The following is a 22,753-nucleotide window of genomic DNA, read 5'->3' on the forward strand; positions in this document are numbered from 1 at the left end:
AATTTTTTTTTTTTGAGACAGAGTATCGCTGTCACCAGGATGGAGTGCAGTGGTGCAAACTCCGCCTCCCAGGTTCAAGGGAGTCTCCTGCCTCAGCCTCTCAAGTAGCTGGGACTACAGGCAAGCACCATCACACCCAGCTAACTTTGTATTTTTAGTAGAGACATGGTTTCACCATGTTGACCATGATGGTCTTGTTCTCGAGATATGCCTACCTCAGCCTTCCTAAGTGCTTGGGTTACAGGTGTGAGCCACAGCACCCAGCCGATTCATTTCATTCTTAAATAAACTGAAAACCTTATAGTGTCACGCTAGGGAAGAGATTTCATCTCTCCAGGAATGGGTTTACACAGTAAAATGTAAAAGCTATTTATGTATGACAAAGTACTTCAGAAAATGTGTAATCAAAAATTTTTAAATAAGCAAACATAGCATACAGTATTCAAGGGAAAAAGATTTAAAATATTCAAATATCACATCATGACAAATGATACAAATTTGTGAAGTATCATTTCTTCCCTTTTTTTTTGTAGTTTCACCACATTGCCCAGGAGGCCTTGAACTCCTGTGCTTTTGTTACTGTCCCCTCCTGTTTTCCTACTACATTGATGGGTTGTCTTGACAGGTGTGGCCCTCCCCCGATAGTATAGGAAGTTTACTCTTAGACAAGCTAGGACAATATAAGTTCTAAAAAGACTAGTCAACTGCAGTAGAGAGGTGGGTGGGGGAGGTAGAACAAGGAATTCTGTCTGACTGAACAATCAACTGAAATAACTCTACATTCAGACCAGCCTTTTTTAAACACACCCTTTATTAACATCTAGGTAAATCTGTAATATTCCTTGCTCCTCCATCCCCAAGTATGCTATTAGCTGTCCATCCTTCTGGATAGAAGTGTATTTTCCAGTTTTACTTGATTTTTGGATGTGTGCTGGGGGAGGAAAGCATATTGTTTCTAGCCACCCTAGAGTGCTAAAGCACATTATCTTCCAGTAGTTCTCTCAAGGTGGGCATATGCGAAACATAATCTCTAAACTCTTCAACATCAAGAAATACCTTTGTTTTACCCCTAAAATCAAATGCCATTTTGGCTGGATATAGGATTCTAGGATTAAAGCCTTTTGCCAGCAGAACTTTAAAGACATTGCTCCATTTACTTCTAGCATCCAGTGTGTCCAGTGATAGGTCTGCCGTCAACCTGATTCTTGTTCCTTGGTAGGTTATTTCTCTTCTCTCTTTAGAAGCCCTTATTATTTTCTCTTTATCATTAGAATTCCAAAATTTTACCAAGATGTGTCTAGGAGTCAGTCTCTTTTCATCAATCTTACTAGGCACTCGGCAAGCACTGACAATCTCAAGACTTGAACCTTTCTTTAGTTCTGCAAAGTTTTCATCAATTATTTCCTTAATTATGTCCTCTGCCCCATTCTCATTATTCTCTTTTTCTGGAATTCCTATCAAACGAATATTGCAACTTCTGGATCTATCCTCTATCTCTCTTTGCCTTTCTTTATTAATCATCTGTTTGGTCATTTGCACTGTATCCTTAGAGAATTCTTCAATTTGATCTTCTAGACTATCTATTCTTTCTTCAAGTATGTCCATTCTGCTACTTAGATCATCTACTGAATTTTTAATTTCCAAGACACTTGGATGGGAACTTTTCAGATTTCCAATCTCCTCTTTTATCTCTCTGATGCTATTAATCACACTACTTCTCAAGTTTTCTTCTGTTTCCTGTGTTAAGTCTGCTTCTTTAGATGTTAGTTCTTCTGTGTGCAGAGTTCTGTGTTTCTTTTCTTCTGTTTTCTTAAGTTTGGTGACTCCTGTTGAAATACTCAAATTTGTATGTGAATGCTTTTTATGCTCATCATAACCTATCTCTAGTGACTCTGAGGGAGAGGCCGAACATAAGGTCAGACAGGGTGTGCCAGTTCCTTGACTCGTGGGCACAGCTGCTTCCTGTTGCTCCTGGGTTTTGTGTACCACCTGGTGTTTCACCAACTTTTTCTTCCCAGAGTCCCCAACCAAATAACTAAAGGGAATTTCTTTTTGTCTACATGAGGCTTCTTTTTTCTCAGGCAGGGAGGTAGTCTTTACCTTTCCTATTTCAGAGTCCTTTCCTTCCTCTTCCTCCTCTGGTTCAGAATCCTCTATGGAGTCAATGAAAATAGTTTCCATGCCATCACTGATTATCTCAACTTCATGCTTTGCATCTACCAAAGTATGACCCTGAAAGGTTGAGTCCTGTTCTGAAGTCTGTTCCTCCTCCTCCTCCTCTGAGGCTTCTTCCTCCTCCAGCCCTGAGGCCTCTTCTTCTTCTTCCTCCTCCAGCCCTGAGGCCTCTTCCTCCTCCTCTTCCATCCCTGAGGCCTCTTCCTCCTCCATCCTTGAGGCCTCTTCCTCTTCCTCCAGCTCTGAGGTATCTTCTCTATCATCCTCCATCCCTGAGGCCTCTTCATCCAGCTCCTCTAGCTCAGAAAACTCTTCCTCTTGAGTCTCTAAGTTGTTCATCTCCTCTGGCTTAGCAACTTTCACTTCTTTAAGAAATAGAAAGCTCAATCCATCACTGGTCATTTCTCCAGCTCTATGCTTTGAGTCTATTAGGGTTTTACCCTAAAGTTAAACAAAGAAAAAGAAGAGTTATTTATTCAAATCATTTATTTTAAAGAATTAAAACTTCAATTCACTAATTTTAATATGGCTTCCATTCTGACAATGGGAACATATCTGAAAAACTGCTTAAATATTAATTGTTCTTGAAGGCCTAGGTCCCTAAACAAGTCAAGTTTCCCTAAGATCATCTCAAGATATTTGTCATTTCTTGTGTAATCTCGGAACAAATTATATGAGGTCATAACGTCTACTTTCTTCCTTCTAGATCCCGCAACATTTACTGCTGTGTATGTGACTGATTCTCAGTAATTACCTGTTTTAATGAATTGTTTGCTTATTACATATGAGTCCTATGGTAAATAGGCATTGTAATCTGGCTAAAGTTTACAATCTGCTTTAGGAAGATGATAACCACACACAAACAAAAACGCCAAGCTCACATTTACCTTTCCCCACAGATAACAAATTTAATACAAAAATTTTTTTAAAAAGACCCCAATTGCAGTTTACACTATAGCCTTATGACTTTAAAGACAAGCAGGCTTTGGTTAGGAATAAAACAGGCTCAGTTCAAAACTATTCAAACCCTGGCCCAATTGCCACATTTGCTACTAGTGCCTCACTTTTCCTTATAAAGCAGGGTCTAATGACAGTACCACCCCAGGATTGTTGTAATGTAAAGTAAGCAAGGTACTGAGCTTCTGATGATGTCTGCAATATAAATGTTGGCTCCTAATATTCCTTGAAGCCCTTAGTCGGCCATTGAGCTTTTCAGTCTTCCCAAACCCACCAGGACAGGTTAGGTGCCTCATCTGTGTAAACACTAGAAGCAGCTAATTTCTGGAATTAAATACTGATTTTTAAATAATTTGTTGATTCAAGTGTACCTTCTCCTTCTGGATTCTCACTTTGCAGAGGTTACACTTGGAAATGTGGGAAAGGCAGAGGAGAAGCATTCATTTGGAAACATGTAAAAAATATTGGCTTACAAATCTAGACCTTGGCTGGGCATGGTGGCTCACACCTGTAATTCCAGCACTTTGGGAGGTCAAGGCATGTAGACTGCTTGAGCCCAGGAGTTTGAGACCAGCTTGGGCAACGTGGCAAAACCTTGTCTCTACAAAAAGTACAAAAATTAGCTGGGCGTGGTGGTGCATGCACGTGGTCCCAGCTATCGGGAGGCTGGAGTAGGAGGATCACTTGAGCCTGGGAGGTGGAGGGTGCAGTGAGCCCAGATTGAGCCACCACACCCCCACCAGGGAAACAGAGCAAGACTTCATCTCCAAAAAAAAAAAAAAAAAGCACCTTCCAGCACAGCAGCCATTGGAGAACAGCAGCCACAACTCTGTGTGACCCTAAGGCTTTGGGCCTCAGCAAGGGCAACAAGGTGATCAAGAACATGACCAAAAGCCCAGGTACAGCTGCTGCTCCAGCCATCTGACCAAACACACCAAGTTAGTGTGGGACATGATCTGAGAGGTGTGCTGCTTCGCCAGGTAGGAGCATCACACCATCCATGGTGTGATGGTGAGGGCCTGATGAAAGAGGCCCTCAAGTTCATCAAGAAAAGGCTGAGGTCACACATCCACACCAAGAGGGAGAGGAGCTGAGCACCATCTTGGCCACCATGATTAAACCAGCTGCCAAGAACGACTGAGGCCCCCTTGCCCTCGGCACATAATAAAACCTTCACAGAAAAAAAAAGTGCCCTTTAAATCATTACTTTTAGTATTATGCTTTTACTTTTAAGGAATCATTTTTCTTTAATTGATTTATCTGGCCGGGCGCAGTGGCTCACACCTGTAATTCCAGCACGTCGGGTGGCCAACGTGGGTAAATCACCTGACGTCAGGAGTTTGGTTTGAGACCAGCCTCACCATCATGGAGAAACCCGTCTCTACTGAAAATACAAAATTATCTGGGCATGGTGGCACAAGCCTGTAATCCCAGCTACTCAGGAGGCTGAGACAGGAGAATCACTTGAACCTGGGAGGTGGGTTTGTGGTGAGCCAAGATCGGGCCATTGCACTCCTGCCTGGCCAACAAGAGTGAAACTCAAGAAAAAAAAAATTGATTTATCCTTCAAAATAACCGTGCCAACTATTACATTTATACATAAGCTTTATCTATTTGTACGCTTACCCTTTTTTCTTGAGTTCCATATCTTCTTCCTCCTCCACTTATTTCTTCCTTTTGTGGGAGTACATCTTTCAATAATTCTTTCATAGAAGATTTTTGGTTGGCAAATTTTCTAAGGCTTTGCAGATCTGAAAATGTCTTTATTTCACCATCACATTTAAATGCCAATTTAACTTTGCACAGAAATTTAGGTTCAAAATCATGTTCTCTCAGAATGTTGAAGACATCACTCCATTGCTTACTAATATTCAGCGTTGCTGATGAAAGGTTGGCAGCCAGGGTAAGTACTGCTCCTTCATCCATCAACACTTTTTCTTCTCTGGAGGCTTTTAAAATGTCCTCTTTATTCTTGAATTTCTGAAATTTTTTTTCCTCTCCCATGTCTTTGACAAATTCATCCTCCCCATCCTTCCTTCTCTCTCCTTCTGTAATGTCTAAATGGACATTGTGATTTCCATGTCTGTCATCTACATTGCATAAGGTTTCTTCCATACTTCCAAGGACTTCGTAACTTTGTGATTCATTCTGGGGTAATTTCTTACCTTCCTTCCTATTGTATTCATCAGCGTTGTCTAATTTCCTGCTCAGCTCATTTACTTCTTTGACTTTAAAGGTTAAATTCTCAATATCATCACCTACTTTAGAGTTTTCTCCTTCCGTTTTCCCTACCATCCCTGTTTTTTGTAATGCTAAATTGATTATTTGTTGAAACTCTGTCCTACTACTGGAGTTCTCTGAATTCTTTACCTCAGGTATTGTAGTTTTTCCTCCTAAAATTGCCTTTAGGTCACTTTTAAGAGTTTCTCTCATCTCCTCAAACTTCAGGTCTTGAATTTCCATTAAGACCTTAAACTTATTCATAACAATTGCTGATACGTCCTTGCAGTTTACATCTAATACTGGAGCTATGTCCTTTTCAGTTTCTGTTAACTGCTTTCTTTTCATATAGGTGATATTTTCCTGTTTCTTTGCAAGTCTAGCAAATTTTGACTGTACACTACTAGATACATCAGACATTGTGGATATGTTGTCAAGACTGGATTCTGTTTTTAATTCCTGCAGAATGATTTACAGGTCGGCTAGACCTCAGAAATTAAAAAATCTTAAAATATGTCAATCTGAAATACAAAGAAATGAAAAATTACTTACTGAAGAATTCTCTTGAGAAACTTTGTAAGAATATGAGCTTAGTTAAGAAAACTATGCTGGGTGCACTCCATAATAAATTAATAAAAGGTTCACTAACAAAATGGGTATCTGTAAACTAAGACCAGAAAAAAATTAGAATTCATAATTTATAGATTATCATGAAAACTCCCTTTACATAAAGATTTGAATGCAATAAATTAACCAAAGAGCAGATAACTAAGAATGAAGCTGTCTGATTTGCCATACTATTAGCTTTGTTGTCTATGTTCTCTATAATGAGTAGATTAATTACAAGAAAATAGATGTTATTCTTTAAAAAATCAACATATGTATCATACCAAATCATCCAAGTCTCAGCTAACTTGAATGGAATCTTACAGAAAATTGAGAAACAGGTGTCCCTTTTGAATTGCAGAGATTATTAAGACTTTTTCTGAAAACCAGTTATCAAGTCAATTCAAAATTACTTTCTTGGCCAAGCATGGTGGCTCACGGGTGTAATCCCAGCACTTTTATAGAGGCTGAGGTGGGAGGATCACTTGACCCAAGGAATTCAAGACCAGCCTGGGCAACATAGGGAGGCCTTCTTTACAAAAAATATAAAAATTAGCTGGGCATAGTGACACACGCCTGTGGTCCCAACTACTTCGAAGGCTCAAGAGTTTCACTATGTTGGCCAGGCTGGCCTCAAACTCCTGACCTCGTGATCCGCCTCCCTCGGCCTCCCAAAGTGCTGGGATTACAAGCGTGAGCCACCGTGCCCAGCCAAGAATATTGTTTTTTAGATTACAGGGCAATCTAGAAAGGGTTCCTTGGTGAAGGCAGGTGAATCACTTGAGCTTAAGAGATTGAGACCTGCCTAGATAACATGGTGAAACTCTGTCTCTACAAAAATATAAAAAAATTAGCCTGGTGTGGTGGTGTGCACCTGTAGTCCCAGCAATAACTGAGGCTGAGGTAAGAGGATCACTTGAGCCTGAGGGAGGCAGAGGATGCAGTGAGCTGACACTGCGCCACTGCACTCCAGCCTGGGTGACAGTGTGAGACCCTGTCCCCTCCCCTTCAAAATAAGAATCATATAAGCAGCTAAAATGTCATTCATGTCAGGACAAAAGATATCTGCTGAGCACCCAACCAAGAATTTCAAGCAGGGCACGGTGTCACACTTGTAATCCCAGCACTCTGGGGGGTTGAGGTGGAGTGATTACTGGAGCCCAGAAGTTCAACATCAGCCTGCACAACATAGTGAGACTCTGTTTCTAAAAAATAATTGAAATTTTTCATTGCAATAAAAACTGAACCAGGAAAAATAATAGCATAAAATTAAAAGATAAAATAAATTTAAAACTTCTATGTTTAATGTTTAAATACTAAAGGTTAAAGTTATTTAAATTTTAAAATGACTAATCAGTCAAACTAATGGAGAAACTTAAAATACTAAATCAAAATGATAATTACCTATCAAAACTTGGGGAATGTAGCTGAAGTGGTGCTTTGAGGAAAATGTATCGACTTAAAATGTTAGAATTTTCTAGAAAAGAATAAAAATTAAAGTTAAATTATCAGATTAAGGGCAAAATCTACCCAAGAAACCAAGAGATGTGCACAAATCAAAGAAATGAAAAACAGAAATTTATACAGAATTAACAAAACCAAAATACAAATAAGGAACACTATGAACAAAAAGGGGGCACAACTACAGATAAAGCATGGTTGAAAAATGGGAGCACCATTCAACTTTCATAATTAAATCAGAAAATTTAGAAGCGACTATTATCATAGTTGTGCCCCAACTCTTCTAGAGAATAGTGAAAAAAGGTCAGGCACAGCGGCTCACATCTAGAATCCCAGCACTTTGGGAGGCCAAGGCAGGTGGATCACCTGAAGTCAGGACTTCGAGACCAGCCTGGCCGACATGGCGAAACCTCATCTCTACTAAAAATACAAAAATTAGCCGAGGCTAGGCGCCATGGCTTACGCCTGTAATCCCAACACTCTGGGAAGCTGAGGCAGGCAGATCACAAGGTCAGAAGATAGAGACCATCCTGGCTAATACGGTGAAACCCCATCTTTACTAAAAATATAAACAAAAAATTAGCTGGGCATGGTGGCGGGCACTTGTAGTCCCAGCTACTTGGGAGGCTGAGGCAGGAGAACGGCATGAACCTGGGAGGCAGAGCTCGCAGTGAGCCTAGATGATGCCACTCCATTCTGGCCTGAGCGTCAGAGCGAGACTCCATCTCAAAAGAAAAAACAAAAACAAAAACAAAAATTAGCCAGACTTGGTGGCACGCACCTGTAGTCCCAGCTACTCAGGAGGCTAAGGCATAAGAACTGCTTGAACCCGGGAGGTGGAGGTTGCAGTGAGCCAAGATCACGCCACCATACTGTGCGATAGAGTGAGACCCTGTCTCAAAAAAAAGAGAGTAGAATGATGGTTACCAGTGGCTGGGCAGGGTAGTAGGTGGATGGGTGCAGGGAATACGGATGGCTAATGGGTACAAAAATGATCTAGTATTTGGTAGCACAACAGGGTACCTACACTCAACAATAGCTTATTGTATACATAAAGAGAATAATTGCAATGTTTTTAACAAGAAATGATAAATGTTTGAGGCAGTGGATAGGATACCCCCATTTACCCTGATGTGATTATTACACATTGCATGTCTGTATGAAAATAAATAAATACATCTACTATGTTACCATAAAAATTTAAAACAGGCCAAGCGCAGTGGCTCACACCTGTAATCCCAGCACTTTGGGTGGCTGAGGTGATTGCTTGAGCCCAGGAGTTTGAGCAGCCTCAGCAATATAGTGAGACCTCATCTCTAGTTTTTTTAAAAAAACAAATTATGCCAGGTGAGGTGGCTCATACCTGTAATCCCAGCACTTTGGGAGGCTGAGGTGGGCGGATCACCTGAGGTCAGCAGTTCATGACTAGCCCGGCCAACACAGTGAAACGCCATCTCTACTAAAAATACAAATTTAGCTGAGCGTGGTGGTGGGTTCCTGTAGTCCCAGCTGCTTGGGAAGCTGAGGCAGGGGAATCAGTTGAAGCCAGGAGGTGGAGGTTGCAGTGAGCTGAGATTGTGTGGTTGCACTCCAGCCTGTGTGACAAGAGCAAGAGACCAAGACACTGTCTCAAAAAATAAAAAAAAAATTCAACCCAGGATGTGGAAGTTGCAATGAGCCCAGCTCATGCCTCTGGGCTACATACAGAGTGAGCCTCTGTCTCAAAAAAATAAAAAATAAAAAATTATAAATGAACAGCTAAAAAAAAAGAAAAAAAAAGCATGATAGTTATAAAAAATTGTTTTAAAAACATGGCACTTATCTATCACAAAATAACTTCCAAAATATGAGCAACAGGAGGTAAGGGGGACAAATGTATACAGAAAATCTTGATTACACCACAGAAAAGGTTAAAAGAAGAAACATGTAAATGATTACTAAAAAAGAGAAGGAATCAGTATTAGTTACACACTTAATCCCCTTTTTTTTTGAGATGAAGTTTCACTCTTGTTGCCAAGGCTAGAGTGCAATGGCGTGATCTTGGCTCACCGCAACCTCCGCCTCCCAGGTTCAAGATTCTCGTGCCTCAGTCTCCCAAGTAGCTGGGATTACAGGCATGCGCCACCACGCCCAGCTAATTTTGTACTTTTAGTAGAGACGAGGTTTTTCCATGTTGGTTAGGCTGGTCTCAAACCCCCGACCTCAGGTGATCCGCCCACCTAGGCCTCCCAAAGTGCTGGGATTACAGGTGTGAGCCACCTCACCCAGCCTCATCCTCTTAATTAAGTAAATTTAAAAAACCAAGCAACAGTAGTATCTGAATCTAATCAAGGACTGAGAAAGCAACCGAGTAGTCCACAGGACAGGTCTGTAGGAACTTATACAGGACTTCAACAGGAATAAAGGGGCCCACTCTCATTCAGAAGACTAAGGGAATTCACTAGATGCAGTGTATGCTCCCCCTATTTTGGATCTCTATTTGAATGAATCAACTATAAAATGCAGGGAGTATTGAATATGGACTGATTATTAAATGATATTGAGGAATATATATTTTATTAACTGTAACAATACTGTATTTAGTTAAGAAAGTGTCCTTATTTTATAAAAATTACATACTGAAGTTTTTACAGGTGAAATGGTATGATGTCTGGGATTTACTTTAAAACACAGCAAACAAATAAATAAGAAAAAAGGGAGATTAAGCAAATGGGGAAAAATACTTGTTTTTGAATCTGGATGATGAGTTCTTTCACTGATGTTTGAAAATGCTACTGGCCGGGCGTGGTGGCTCATGCCTGTAATCCCAGCACTTTGGGAGGCCGAGGTGGGTGGAACACGAGGTCGGGAGATTGAGACCATCCTGGCTAACATGGTGAAACCCCGTCTCCACTAAAAAAATACAAAAAATTGGCCGGGCGCGGTGGCTCAAGCCTGTAATCCCAGCACTTTGGGAGGCCGAGACGGGCGGATCACGAGGTCAGGAGATCGAGACCATCCTGGCTAACACAATGAAACCCCGTCTCTACTAAAAATACAAAAAAATTAGCCGGGCGAGGTGGCGGGCGCCTGTAGTCCCAGCTACTCGGGAGGCTGAGGCAGGAGAATGGCGTAAACCCGGGAGGTGGAGCTTGCAGTGAGCCGAGATAGCGCCACTGCACTCCAGCCTGGGCGACAGAGCGAGACTCCGTCTCAAAAAAAAAAAAAAAAAAAAAAAATACAAAAAATTAGCTGGGCGCGGTGGCGGGCGCCTATAGTCCCAGCTACTTGGGAGACTGAGGCAGGAGAATGGCATGAACCTGGGAGGTGGAGCTTGCAGTGAGCCCAGATGTCGCCACTGCACTCCAGCCTGGGCGACAGAGCCAAAAAAAAAAAAAAAAAGGAAAGAAAATGCTCCAATGCTTTTTTTTTTTTTTTCTGACGCAGGGTCTCACTCGCTGAGGTTGGAATGCATATGGCACCGGGCCTGGCCTGATAATGCTTCTAAATTTTTTTTCAAACTGAAAATCCTTAAGGAAAACCACTGAGCTCTCCCTGGTGAAACAGACTTCTACTTGCCAAGATGAAACAGAAAGCTGAAAACAAGGGTAACATGTTCACATGCAGACAAATTCTTTTGATAACAATTGTGCCTTTATTGTGTCCAATAAACGCTACAATAAGTGAACTTGAGGCCGGTTGCGGTGGCTCATGCCTGTAATCCCAACACTTTGGGAGGCTGAGGGCAGATCACCTGAGGTCAGGAGTTCCAGACCAGCCTGGCCAACATGGTGACTAGCCTGGCCAACATGGTGAAACCCTGTCTCTACTAAGAATACAAAAATTAGCTGGGCATGATGGCGGGCGTCTGTAATCCCAGCTACTCCAGAGGCTGAGACAGGACAATCACTCGACCCTGGGAGGCAGAGGTTGAATTAGGGTTAATGCCACTGCACTACAGCCTAGGCAACAGAGCGAGCAAGACTCCATCTCAAAAAAAAAAACTAAAACTAGGCCGGGCGCAGTGGCTCAAGCCTGTAATCCCAGCACTTTGGGAGGCCGAGACGGGCGGATCACAAGGTCAGGAGATCGAGACCATCCTGGCTAACACGGCGAAACCCCGTCTCTACTAAAAACACAAAAAATTAGCCAGGCGAGGTGGCGGCTCCTGTGGTCCCAGCTACTCGGGAGGCTGAGGCAGGAGAATGGCGAGAACCCGGAGCTTGCAGTGAGCTGAGATCTGGCCACTGCACTCCAGCCTGGGCGACAGAGCGAGACTCCATCTCAAAAAAAAAAACAAAAACAAAAACTAAAACTAAAACTAAAATAAAATTGATAAACTAAAACAAATTAGAAAACAATGTCCTTAAAAGAGAAGGATTGAACAAATGATGGTTTATGTACACAATGCGATTATATATAATAGATATATATAAGTATATATAATACATTAATTTATAAAATATACATTATAATATACATTATGGCCAGGCACAGTGGCTCACGTATGTTAATTCTAGCACTTTGGGAGGCCAAGGTGGGTGATCACCTGAGGTCAGGAGTTCGAGACCAGCCTGGCCAAAATGAAATCCCGTCTCCACTAAAAATACAAAAATTAGCCAGGCGTGGTGGTGGGCGCCTGTCATCCCAGCTACTTGGGAGGTTGAGGCAGGACAATTGCTTGAATGCCGGAGGTGGAGGTTGCAGTGAGCTGAGACCACGCCATTGCACTCCAGCCTGGGCAACAAGTGTGAAACTCCATTTCAAATAATAATAATATACATTATGTTATATATACACACCATATGTTATGATATATATACTCTATATGGTGCATACAATATGTTTAATGTACGTATAAAAATTATACTTTACCTAATAGAGTATATTAGAATCATACACATTGGTTAAGGATGTCTTTGGTACGTTAGAAGGAAAAAAACGGTGCAGAAAATATACAGAGTACAATCCCATTCTTAAACACATATACAAAAACCGTATGTACAGTAAACACAAAAAGATTGGTCAATTATATTAGTCAGGAGAATGCATATCAAAACACATTCCAGTGTTTGAACATCCTGATTACAGCCAGTGCAGGGGCAAATATCCACTCTGGTCACATTCATAGTGACCCTGGGGATTTTTAGACCTTTTCAGTAATTAATCTGGCCGGTGCCCTATTATGTAACACTACCTTTTTTGGGTAATGTGTTTTCCAAGAGTCACTCTATAGTACATGATAGGTGCAATGAGAAACCGGAAATTAATTAACTTTTTAAAAAGAGACAGGGTCTTGCCATGTTGCCCAGGCTACACTCAAACTCCTTTCTCAGCCTCCTGAGTAGCTGGGAATACAAGCACACACCACCATGCCTGGCTTAAAACTGAAAATTACAGCCCGGTGCAGTGGGATTTATTATTTGTCATTAACTGTATCAAATGCTACTTTTTTTTTTCCTTTTTTTTGAGACAGAGTCTCACTCTGTCGACTAGGCTGGAGTGCAGTGGCACAATCTCGGCTTACTGCAAACCCTGCCTCCCGGGTTCAAGTGATTCTTCCACCTCAGCCTCCTGGGTTGAGGACTACAGGCACACGCCAGCATGCCCAGCTAAGTTCTGTATTTTTAGTAGAGACGGGGTTTCACCGTGTTGGCCAGGCTGGTTTCAAACTCCTGACCTCAGGTGATCCACTCGCCTAGGCCTCCCTAAGTGCTGAGATTACAAGCATTACTGCTCCTGGCCTCAAATGCTGAAGGCTAAATTATAATTAGCGTTTAATGACAATAAATATACGTGACCTTTTTCACATCCAAGATATCACATACTCTGAATTCTAGCCAGGCACTACCCAGGCACTCTGGGTTCAGAATCCCTGATCAAGAATAAAGCAGAGGCTGGTACAAATTTAGCAAATTTTGCCTCAGGGCTGGATGGTAGCCATCAAAAGGGCTCAGGGACCAGGCGTCCTGGCTTCTGCCTGCAGTCTGAGCTACTTGGGGGGCTGAGGTGGGGGGATTACTTGAGCCCAGGAGTTCAAGGTTACTGTGAGCTAGGATTGCATCACTGCACTCCAGCTTGGGAGGCAGAGCAAGACCCTGTCAGAAAAAAAAAAAAAAAGAAAAAGAAAGTGATTAGGGAGACTTGGGAGATTTTCATCAGTGTACTCACAAGTTCTGCTTTATATTTTAAGGAGGTTACTCCAAAAGTATGCAATATAGGAGAACACCGGTTGGGAAGGCAAAAAATGTTTAGCACTTCCCTCAAGGGACTGGGGGTTGGGAGGGAGAATAAACTTTTCCTTTAATTTTAGGGATGGAAAAAAGCTTGCTGATTTGCATTGCCTTGGCTTGTGACTGCCATCTTTTCATATGTTTATCTGCTTGCATTTCCTTTGTGGTGAATTACCTTTTCAACACTGGCAGCCTGTTACTGGGGGGTTGGTGTGTGGGTTTTTCTGAATTTGCTGGGGGATTATGGACTTCTCTTTTTTCTTTCTTTTATATAAGAAAAATTAATATTCCCTCACCTCAGTCTCTATAATCTGACCTCTGAGGCCACCCAAAGTTTGGTGTGGTATCTCTCACAATGTACAGGTGACTTTTCTTTTGTGTTTTCGCTTTTTTTTTTTTTTTTTTTTGAGGTCTCACTCTCACCCAGCGTGACAAGCAGTGGCATGATCACTGTTCGCTGCAGTCACAAACTCCTGGGACCAAGTGATCCTCTCACCTCAGTCTTATCCTAAGGAGCTGGTATTACAGGCATGCCACCATACCAAGCTAAAGTGCCTGATTTTTATGGGTGCATAGGAGGACAATAAAGGAGAATGCCAACTTCGAATTCTAGTTGGTATGTCTCTTTCCTTAGGTCAGGGGATATTTAATTTTTTTTTAATAGCTTTATACTTTTAACATTATTTTTCTTTTTCAATAGGCCATTTGTAATCTTCCAGTTACATGTGCACACCTCACTTTTCTATGTGTGACATGCCATATTTTGAACATATTGAACATACTTTGGTTCAGTAAGTAATTCCCTCAGCAGTGGGCATTCAAGTAATTTACAGGGTTTTGTTTTGTTTTTGAGACGGAGTCTCAGTGTCACCCAGGCTGGAGTGCAGTGGCACAATCTCAGCTCACTGCAACCCCCGCTTCCCAGGTTCAAGCGATTCTCCTGCCTCAGCCTCCCAAGTAGCTGGGACTACAGGAGCGTGCCACCACGCCCGGCTAATTTTTGTATTTTTTAGTAGAGATGGGGTTTCGCCATGTTGGCCAGACTGGTCTCGAACTCCAGACCTTAAGTGATCTGCCCTCCTCAACCTCCCAAAGTGCTGGGATTACCGGTGTGAGCCACCACGCAGGTCCTACCCTTTAATCTTAAGTAGTGAGTGCAAAACCTGCAACAACTGTTATGTGAAATAAAACGTGGTTTCTAGTGATTACGAAACTGTGGGTTCTGCTAATAGCACCAGACTGCAAAAGGGTCCTAATCCACACTATAGTTAGGACTCATTTCTTTATCAGACCCAAGGTCACTTCCCCTGTTTCACTCTAAAATACCCCTCCCCAGTCCAGGCGTGGTGGCTCACGCCGGTAATCCCATCACTTGGTGAGATGGAGGTGGAAGGATCACCTGAGGTCAAGAGCTCGAGACCACACTGGCTGAAATGGCGAAACCCCGTCTCTACTAAAAACACAAAAATTAGCCGGGCATAGTGGCAGGCGCCTGTAATCCCAGCTACTTGGGAGGCTGAGGGAGGAGAATCGCTTGAACCCAGGAGGCGGAGGTTGCAGTGAGCGGAGATGGCACCATTGCACTCCAGCCCGGGAGACAAGAGCGAAACTCCGTCTCAAAAAATAAAATACCCCACCGGTTGGCCGGGCGCGGTGGCTCACGCCTGTAATTCCAGCACTTTGGGAGGCGGAGACGGGCAGATCACGAGGTCGGGAAATCGAGACCACCCTGGCTAACACGGTGAAACCCCGTCTCTACTAAAAATACAAAAATTAGCCGGGCGCCTGTAGTCCCGCCTGTAGTCCCGGCTGCTCGGGAGGCTGAGGCAGGAGAATGGCGTGAACCCGGGAGGCGGAGCTTGCAGTGAGCGAAGACCACGCCACTGCACTCCAGCCTGGGTGACAGAGCGAGACTCCGTCTCAAAACAAAAAACAAAAAACAAAAAACCCCACCGGCACACATACCCGCCACTAATCCTGCCCCGAATCCACTAAACTACCTACCAAGTCTCAGCAGTTCATCCACCTCTGTACCTTCCCGGGGAAGACGAACTCTCTGCAAAGCAGGACTTGGGTCTACTGGAAGCTGTGCCTTGGTGCCTAGAATTCAAGTTCATAACACCAAATTTTAAGGTTTATTTAACGTAGAAAATCACCTCATATTGTAGACAGGAAAAAAAAGCACTTCTCTATGCACGTGTTTGCTTAAAAAGGCACACAAGTCATTAGCAGAGTCTGGGGTGCAAGTCGGGAAAGGGCTGCAGGGAAGGGGAGGACCCAGAGGTGAATCTGAGGAGGACAGGGAGGGGCTGGAGAGAATGGTTTCTTCTTTGTGAGAGTTGGGGGTCCATTATGGAAGACACGCTTTCCTTTTGCAATTTGAACAAGAATGAAATTTGCCTAACAATTGGAGGAAATTGAAGAAAATGCAGAAGTTATTACTTCCAAATCAATTTTTCCAGTCACATAATAAAACACTTTTTGTTTTTTTGAGACGGAGTTTCGCTTTGCTGCCCAGGCTGCAGTGCAGTGGCCCGATCTCGGCTCACTACAACCTCCGCCTCCCCGGTTCAAGCGATTCTCATGCCTCAGCCTCCCGAGTAGCTGGGAATGTTACAGGCGCGAGCCACCACACCCGGCTAATTTTTTATTTTTAGTAGAGACGGGGTTTCCCCATGTTGGCCAGGATGGTCTCGATCTCCCGACCTCGTGATTCGCCTGCCTCGGCCTCCGAAAGTGTTGGAATAACAGGCGTGAGCCACCGCGCCCGGCTTCCATTTTTTTTTTTTTTTTTTTTTTTTTTTTTGAGACGGAGTTTCGCCCTTGTTGCCCAGGCTGCAGTGCAATGGCGCGATCTTGGCTCAGTGCAACCTCCGCCTCTCGGGTTCAAGCGATTCTCTTGCCTCAGCCTCCCGAGTAGCTGGAATTAAAGCATGCGCCATCACGCCCGGCTAATTTTGTACTTCTAGTAGAAACGGGGTTCTCCATGTTGGTTAGGCTGGTCTCAAACTCCCGACCGCAGCCCGCCTCGGCCTCCCAAAGTGCTGGGATTACAGGCGTGAGCCACCGCTTCCGCCCCCTCCATCCTTTTTTTTTTTTAAAGCTAGGACTTGTCAAACACCACCTCATTTTCTTGACTTCATTTTTTCTTTACAGAACTACTTTAATGTTTCCAATTTGGGGGTAAAGTCTTAGGATACTTTTTTTCCTCACTTCGCCACGGAAGGTAAGGGAAAGAGCAGGGAGTAAAGTGAGGCGGCCAACTGCCTGCCCCATCCCGGGCCCCACGCACCCGGGCCAGCCTTACCCGGGGCACCCCTGGACCCACGCACCCGGATCAGCCCTGCCTGGGGCACCTCGGGCCCCTCGCGCCTGAACCGGCCTTACCCGGGGCACCCCGGAGCCCACGCGCCTGGACCAGCTTTACCCGGGGCGCCCTGGATCCCACGCGCCTGGACCAGCCTTACCCGGGGCACCCAGGGCCCCAAACACCCGGGGGAGCCTTACCTGGCGGAAAAGGACGCCTGGACGACTGACGCGAACAAAGTGAGGATGGAGGTTTTTAATTAAGGACTGAGGGGACTCAGGATCTCTCGGCTGGCTCCTCCCCTCCTAGTGTGTCCAACCCCCTCGGTCTACATACCCTCGCCTCCTCCCCGGAAATCACATTCTGCCCTAAGCGATTGCTGACTTCCATCGCTGCCTCCCGACTGAGCCCAGTTCCTTCTGTCTCCACCGAGCCTTCGCTTGAACGAGCCCCACCCCTCAGACCCGACTTCAGACTGAAATCTGAATAAAGGCACCTCTAAAGCGCCTCATCAGCCAGGCGTGAATCCCAAGGTCACCTCATTCCTTTTCTTCAACCTTCGCAGTTAATCCATTCCTGAGTCCTTCAATTTGCCCGCTTTTCTCCATCTCCACAGCTCCAGCCCAGTCCAAGCCCCATTGTCTCTCATCTGAATCACTGAAAACACCCCCAACTGCTCCCTGGTCTCTCCCGCGACCCCTCTGCAATCCTCCTCCCCTTCCAATACCTTTCAGTGGCTTCCTGTTTCGGTTGAATTTCTACCTCCTCATTCTATCCTGACTGCCCCTTCAACATTGTCTTAGCACTACTCTCCTCACAACAGAAACACGGTCTCTTTCTGTTCCTCAGAAAACAGAACTTCCTGCCTCAGGGCCCTTGCACTGGCTGTTTCCTCCGCGAGTTTTTGTTTGTTTGTTTGTTTTTGAGACAGTCTTTCTCTTGTCGCCACAGCGCTGGAGTAGTGCAGTGGCGCGATCTGGGCTCACTGCAACCCCCGCCTCCTGGGTTCAAGCAGTTCTCCTGCCTCAGCCTCCCGAGTAGCTGGGATTACAGGAGCACGCCACCACGCCCAGCTAATTTTTTATTTTTTATTTTTTTCTTTTTGAGACAGAGTCTTGCTCTGTCACCAGGCTGGAGTGCAGTGGCGTAATCTGGGCTCACTGCAACCTCCGCCTCCTGGGTTCGAGTGATTATCTTGCCTCAGCCTCCTGAGTAGCTGGGATTACAGGCGCGAGCCACCACGCCCGGCTCATTTTTGTATTTTTAGTAGAGATGGGGTTCCACCATGTTGACCAGGCTGGTCTCGAACTCCGACCTCGTGATCCACCTGCCTCAGCCTCCAAAGTGCTGGGATTACAGGCGTGAGCCACCGCGCCCATCCACCTCTTTGAGTTATTTTCTCAGTTCTTTCAATATGGCTTCTGTTCATCCTCAGGTCTCAGGTCCAATGTTAACTCCTCTAACAGGTCTCCCAGACTACCCTTTCTACAGGAGCCAAACTCCCCACATACCAATACTCTTTTTTGTTTCATTTTGTTTCTTGAGACAGTGTCTTGCTCTGTAATAGAGACTCAAAATTTCTGTTGGACTCCCCAGGCCTGACTTGCCAGGCTTACATGGAACTTGACTTGCCCAACATCATGCAGCTAATAAGCAGAGAAGCCTCAATATCTGGTAGTTCAGTCAATACACAGCACATGAATAAACACAGAATTTTGTCTTTTGTTTTTTATTTTTAATTTATTTGCTTTTTGAGACGTAGTCTTGCTCTGTCGTCCAGGCTGGAGTGCAATGGCACAATCTCGGCTCACTGCAACCTCCGCCTCCCCGGTTCAAGCAATTCTCCTGCCTCAGCCTCCCGAGTAGCTGAGACTACAGGCATGCGCCACCACACCCGGCTAATTTTTGTGTTTTTAGTAGAGGCGGGGTTTCACCATGTTGGCCAGGCTGCTCTGGAACTCCTGACCTTGTGATCTACCTCCCTCAGCCTCCCAAAGTGCAGGGATTACAGGTGTGAGCTACCACGCCTGGCCTTGTCTTTTGTTTTTAATCCCTTATTTCTTCCTACTGCCTATAATCCCAGCACTTTGGGAGGATGAGGTGGAAGGATCACTTGTTCATAGTTTGAAACAACAACAGCCCTTTCCCAGAACAAACCCTGGGGATTTAGACTGCTTGTGCAGGACTAACAAATTAGCCACAGGATTAGAAATTATGGTTTAGGAATCATGCAGCTGGAGGCTACAAGACTCTGACTCTCCTCAGATTGCTTCTGGGGATAAAAACACTACTGTAAAACCTAAGACCAGGGAGATATTTCACGATATTTTGCAGATCCTGCACTTGGATCAGCTGGTACCACCCAGATCAATAAACTGGCTCACCTGATATTGGTGAGTCAATTCCCCACCCAGGAATTGACTCAGCACAGGAAGACAGCTTTGACTCTCTATGATTTCATCTCTGACCTGACCAATCAGCACTCCTGGCTCACTGGCTTCCCCCCTTCCACCAAGTTGTCCTTAAAAACTCTGATCTCTGAATGCTTTGGGAGATTGATCTGAGTAATAAAACTCCGGTCTCCCACACAGCCCACTCTGTGTGAATTACTCTTTCTCTATTGCAGTTCCCCCGTCTTGATAAATGGGCTCTGTGTAGGCAGTGGGCAAGGTGAACCTATTGGGCGGTTACAATCACACCACTACACTCCAGCCTGGGTGACAGAGCAAGACCTTGTCTAAAAAAAGAAAAAACCAAACCAAAACAAACAAACAAAAAAACTGGATGAGGTGGCTCAAGCCTGTAATCCCAGCACTTTAGGAGCCCAAGGCAAGACCCTCTCTCAAACAAAAACAACAGGAAAATTTGAACACTGGCTGGATATTTGATGATATTAAGAATAACTGTTAATTTAAGTGTAATAAGGTTACTGTGATTAGATTTTTTAAAGGTGAAAGCCTTCTGTTACTGATCACGTGTCCTTGGGCTCTCAGTGCAATAGAAATTGACATGAGGCTGAAAGAGTGTTCCCAGACAAGGCTTGTTCCCAGACTCCGGCTCAAAAAAAAAAAAAAAAAAAAAAATGAAGGAGGTGCTGTGTCCCTTTCTTATTATGTCTCACTTCCAGCCCTATGCTACTAGGTTTGGGGTAAAAAGATTGGGTTCTGGGTTCCAATCGGCCAGTCAAGGCCTATTTATATGAAGAAGTGGAGCTGACTGGTGGCAAAGGGAATAGACTAGTGAGGTGGTGGTGTCCTACAGCAGAGGCCTTGACGCTGGTACATGCTGCCTCTACGGTACTTGGAGAACTTCTAGCAAATAAATTGGCCTGAACAGTTGCTTTGTTTTGTTTTGTTTGTCCATTGAAGCATTTTATTTGTACATGTGTATTACATCCCTAGAAAAAGAATCCCAGGATTTTACCTGCTGCATGTTTTTATTTTCCTTCTTCATGGCCCATGATGTCAGGTGAAGTTGTCAGTACAATGAAACCAAACTGAGGGGAAAGGAAGAGATTATTCTGCCGTTTTTCTAGATCTTTGAGTCGTATGTCGAATCTGGGCCTGATCACTCCACACTTGTGTAACCTTGCCTGAGAGGTTCTCAACAATTTTCCCAGCTCTGTGATCATCGATGACCTCAAATTTGCCAATGTTCAAATGTGAACATTTGAACATGCTTCATCATCAGAGTGCGAAACCAGATGTTGTCTTGGGAGCACAGCCTAATAAGAACCTGGCCTTTGGCTCTCTCTTCAGCATTGTTGATGCTCTTAAGAACATCCACCAGGACATTTATGTGCACCATTATGGTGGCATGATAAAATGGCAGAAAGAGCTAGTTGTTGTTGTTTTTATTTTATTTTACTTTATTTTTTATTTTTTTATTTATTTGAGACAGAGTCTCACTCTGTCACCCAGGCTAGAGTGCAGTGGTGCGATCTCGGCTCACTGCAAGCTCCACCTCCTGGATTCATGCCATTCTCCTGCCTCAGCCTCCTGAATAGCTGGGACTACAGGTGCCCGCCACCATGCCTGGCTAATTTTTTGTATTTTTTAGTAGAGACGGGTTTCACTGTGTTAGCCAGGATGGTCTTGATCTCCTGACCTCATGATCAGCCCGCCTCGGCCTCCCAAAGTGCTGGCATTACAGGTGTGAGCCACCACACCGGCCTGTTGTTGTTTTTAATTATTATTATTATTGAGACGGAGTTTCAATTTTGTTACCCAGGCTGCAGTGCAATAGTGCGACCTCAGCTCACTGCAACTTCCACCTCCCGGGTTCCAGCGATTCTTCTGCCTCAGCCTCCCAAGTAGCTTGGACTACAGGCATGCACCACCATGCCCAGTTAATTTTTGTATTTTTGGTACAGTTGGGGTTTCACCATGTTGGCCAGGGTGGTCTTGAACTCCTGACCCAGGTGATCCACGCACTTCAGCTTCCCAAAGTGCTGGAGTTACAGGCGTGAGTCAACATGCCCGGCGTTTTTTTTTTAAATATTCAGGAAGTATTGTAAAATTCTGTCCATTAGTAACTAATATTTGAGAACATTTACAATAATAATGGAACTTAAAGTTAGATGTATATTTTATTTTACATTTTAATACATCTTAATAGGAGATATTAAGATAATTAAAAATAATTACGGTCACAATTATAATGGCAAAAACATATAAATGTTTGGTGTTAGTATATCTATATACAATTCAGTTTTTGGTCTAAAGTTCTTTGGTTGCCAAAAAGAACATTAGGTTTACTTCATTAATAGGAGTATGTGTTAATGCTGGTATGGCTTCTTAGTATTTTTTTCTGCTGTTATTTTTTGGAATAGTTGCGTGTGATTTTACGAATGCAGTTGAGTGGGGAGACAGATACTCATTATTTTAGTTCCAAAAAAGAGTATATAACTGGTTACTATAGTACTAAGGAGTTAGGCAGGTTATACAACTGCCCAATATTTTTGAGGCCAATAATTTAAGCCTGAAGAATTTAGCCAAGATTCAGGAACTAAAGTCCATAGTAGACAAGGCATGAAGCCAAACTGGGAGTTTAAGAAAAGAACAGAGCCATATATTGCTCTTTCTGGCAATGGTAATGGTGAATTCTCCATGACTATCCTATGGCTTTAGACAATCTCAGCGCTGGGTCCTCTGTGCTAGTGATCAGGAAGCTGCAGGAGGGGGAGAGAAGAAAAATTGAGGGAAAAGTGAACATGCCATGGTGCCCCAACTCCATGCCAGTCACCCTAAGGCAACCTGAGCCTGAGTTTCCTGAGCCTCAACTTAAACATATATCTGTTTTTAAACCAATCTCCCTGAAAAGGTGACTGAGGTCTGAGAGATTCCCCTTACCTTTACCTGCCTTTTCCTCAATCTTTCTTTTCCCACTTTGTAAAATGATGACTCACATTTCTGAACTCATTTTTTTTTTTTTTTGGATGGAGTTTCACTCTTGTTGCCCATACTGTAGTCCAATGGCGCAATCTTGGCTCACTGCAACCTCTGCCTCCCAGGTTCAAGTGATTCTTCTGCCTCAGCCTCCCAAGTTGCTAGGGTTATAGGTGCTCACCACCATGCCCATGTAATTTTTTGTATTTTCAGTAGAGATTGGGTTTCACCATGTTGGCCAGGCTGGTCTCAAACTGCAGACCTCAGGCGAGCCACCCACCTCAGCCTCAGAAAGTGTTGGGATTACAGGCCTGAGCCACTGCACCCGGCTTTCTTAACTCATTTATAGGGGTATTTCTGCTGGATGTAAAACTCGGGTTGAGCCCAGAAGTTTGAGACCATCCTGGGCAACAAAGTGAGACCTTGAC

General features: G+C 43.9%; 1 protein-coding gene across 8 annotated transcripts; it reads right to left on the minus strand.

Annotated features, from left to right (window-relative positions):
• Window positions 1-397: 397 nt before the first annotated feature.
• Window positions 398-17,236, minus strand: L1TD1 (LINE1 type transposase domain containing 1). Of its 8 annotated transcripts, XM_065521515.1 has the most exons (7): window positions 17,139-17,236; window positions 16,338-16,551; window positions 15,636-15,731; window positions 8,201-8,311; window positions 7,363-7,435; window positions 4,759-5,873; window positions 398-2,616 (listed from the first exon to the last, which is right to left on the minus strand). In XM_065521515.1, the coding sequence occupies exons 6-7, from the start codon at window positions 5,770-5,772 to the stop codon at window positions 973-975; spliced, it is 2,658 nt and encodes an 885-aa protein (XP_065377587.1). In that variant the 5' UTR covers window positions 5,773-5,873; window positions 7,363-7,435; window positions 8,201-8,311; window positions 15,636-15,731; window positions 16,338-16,551; window positions 17,139-17,236; the 3' UTR covers window positions 398-972. The 8 variants fall into 8 exon arrangements, with proteins under 8 accessions (XP_065377587.1, XP_065377570.1, XP_065377565.1 ...); XM_065521498.1 differs by lacking the exon at window positions 16,338-16,551; XM_065521493.1 differs by lacking the exon at window positions 8,201-8,311.
• Window positions 17,237-22,753: the final 5,517 nt, after the last annotated feature.

This window comes from Macaca fascicularis, chromosome 1, assembly GCF_037993035.2.
Source record: "Macaca fascicularis isolate 582-1 chromosome 1, T2T-MFA8v1.1".
NCBI classification, from domain to species: domain Eukaryota; kingdom Metazoa; phylum Chordata; class Mammalia; order Primates; family Cercopithecidae; genus Macaca; species Macaca fascicularis.

Excerpts from the sequence above, each read along its gene's own strand:
- L1TD1 (XM_045369954.2), bottom strand. The coding sequence starts at position 5,772 with ATGTCTGATGTATCTAGTAGTGTACAGTCAAAATTTGCTAGACTTGCA. Across the intron at positions 2,617-4,758 it reads ATGGAACTCAAGAAAAAAGG|GGTAAAACCCTAATAGACTC; the intron begins GTAAGCGTACAA and ends GTTTAACTTTAG.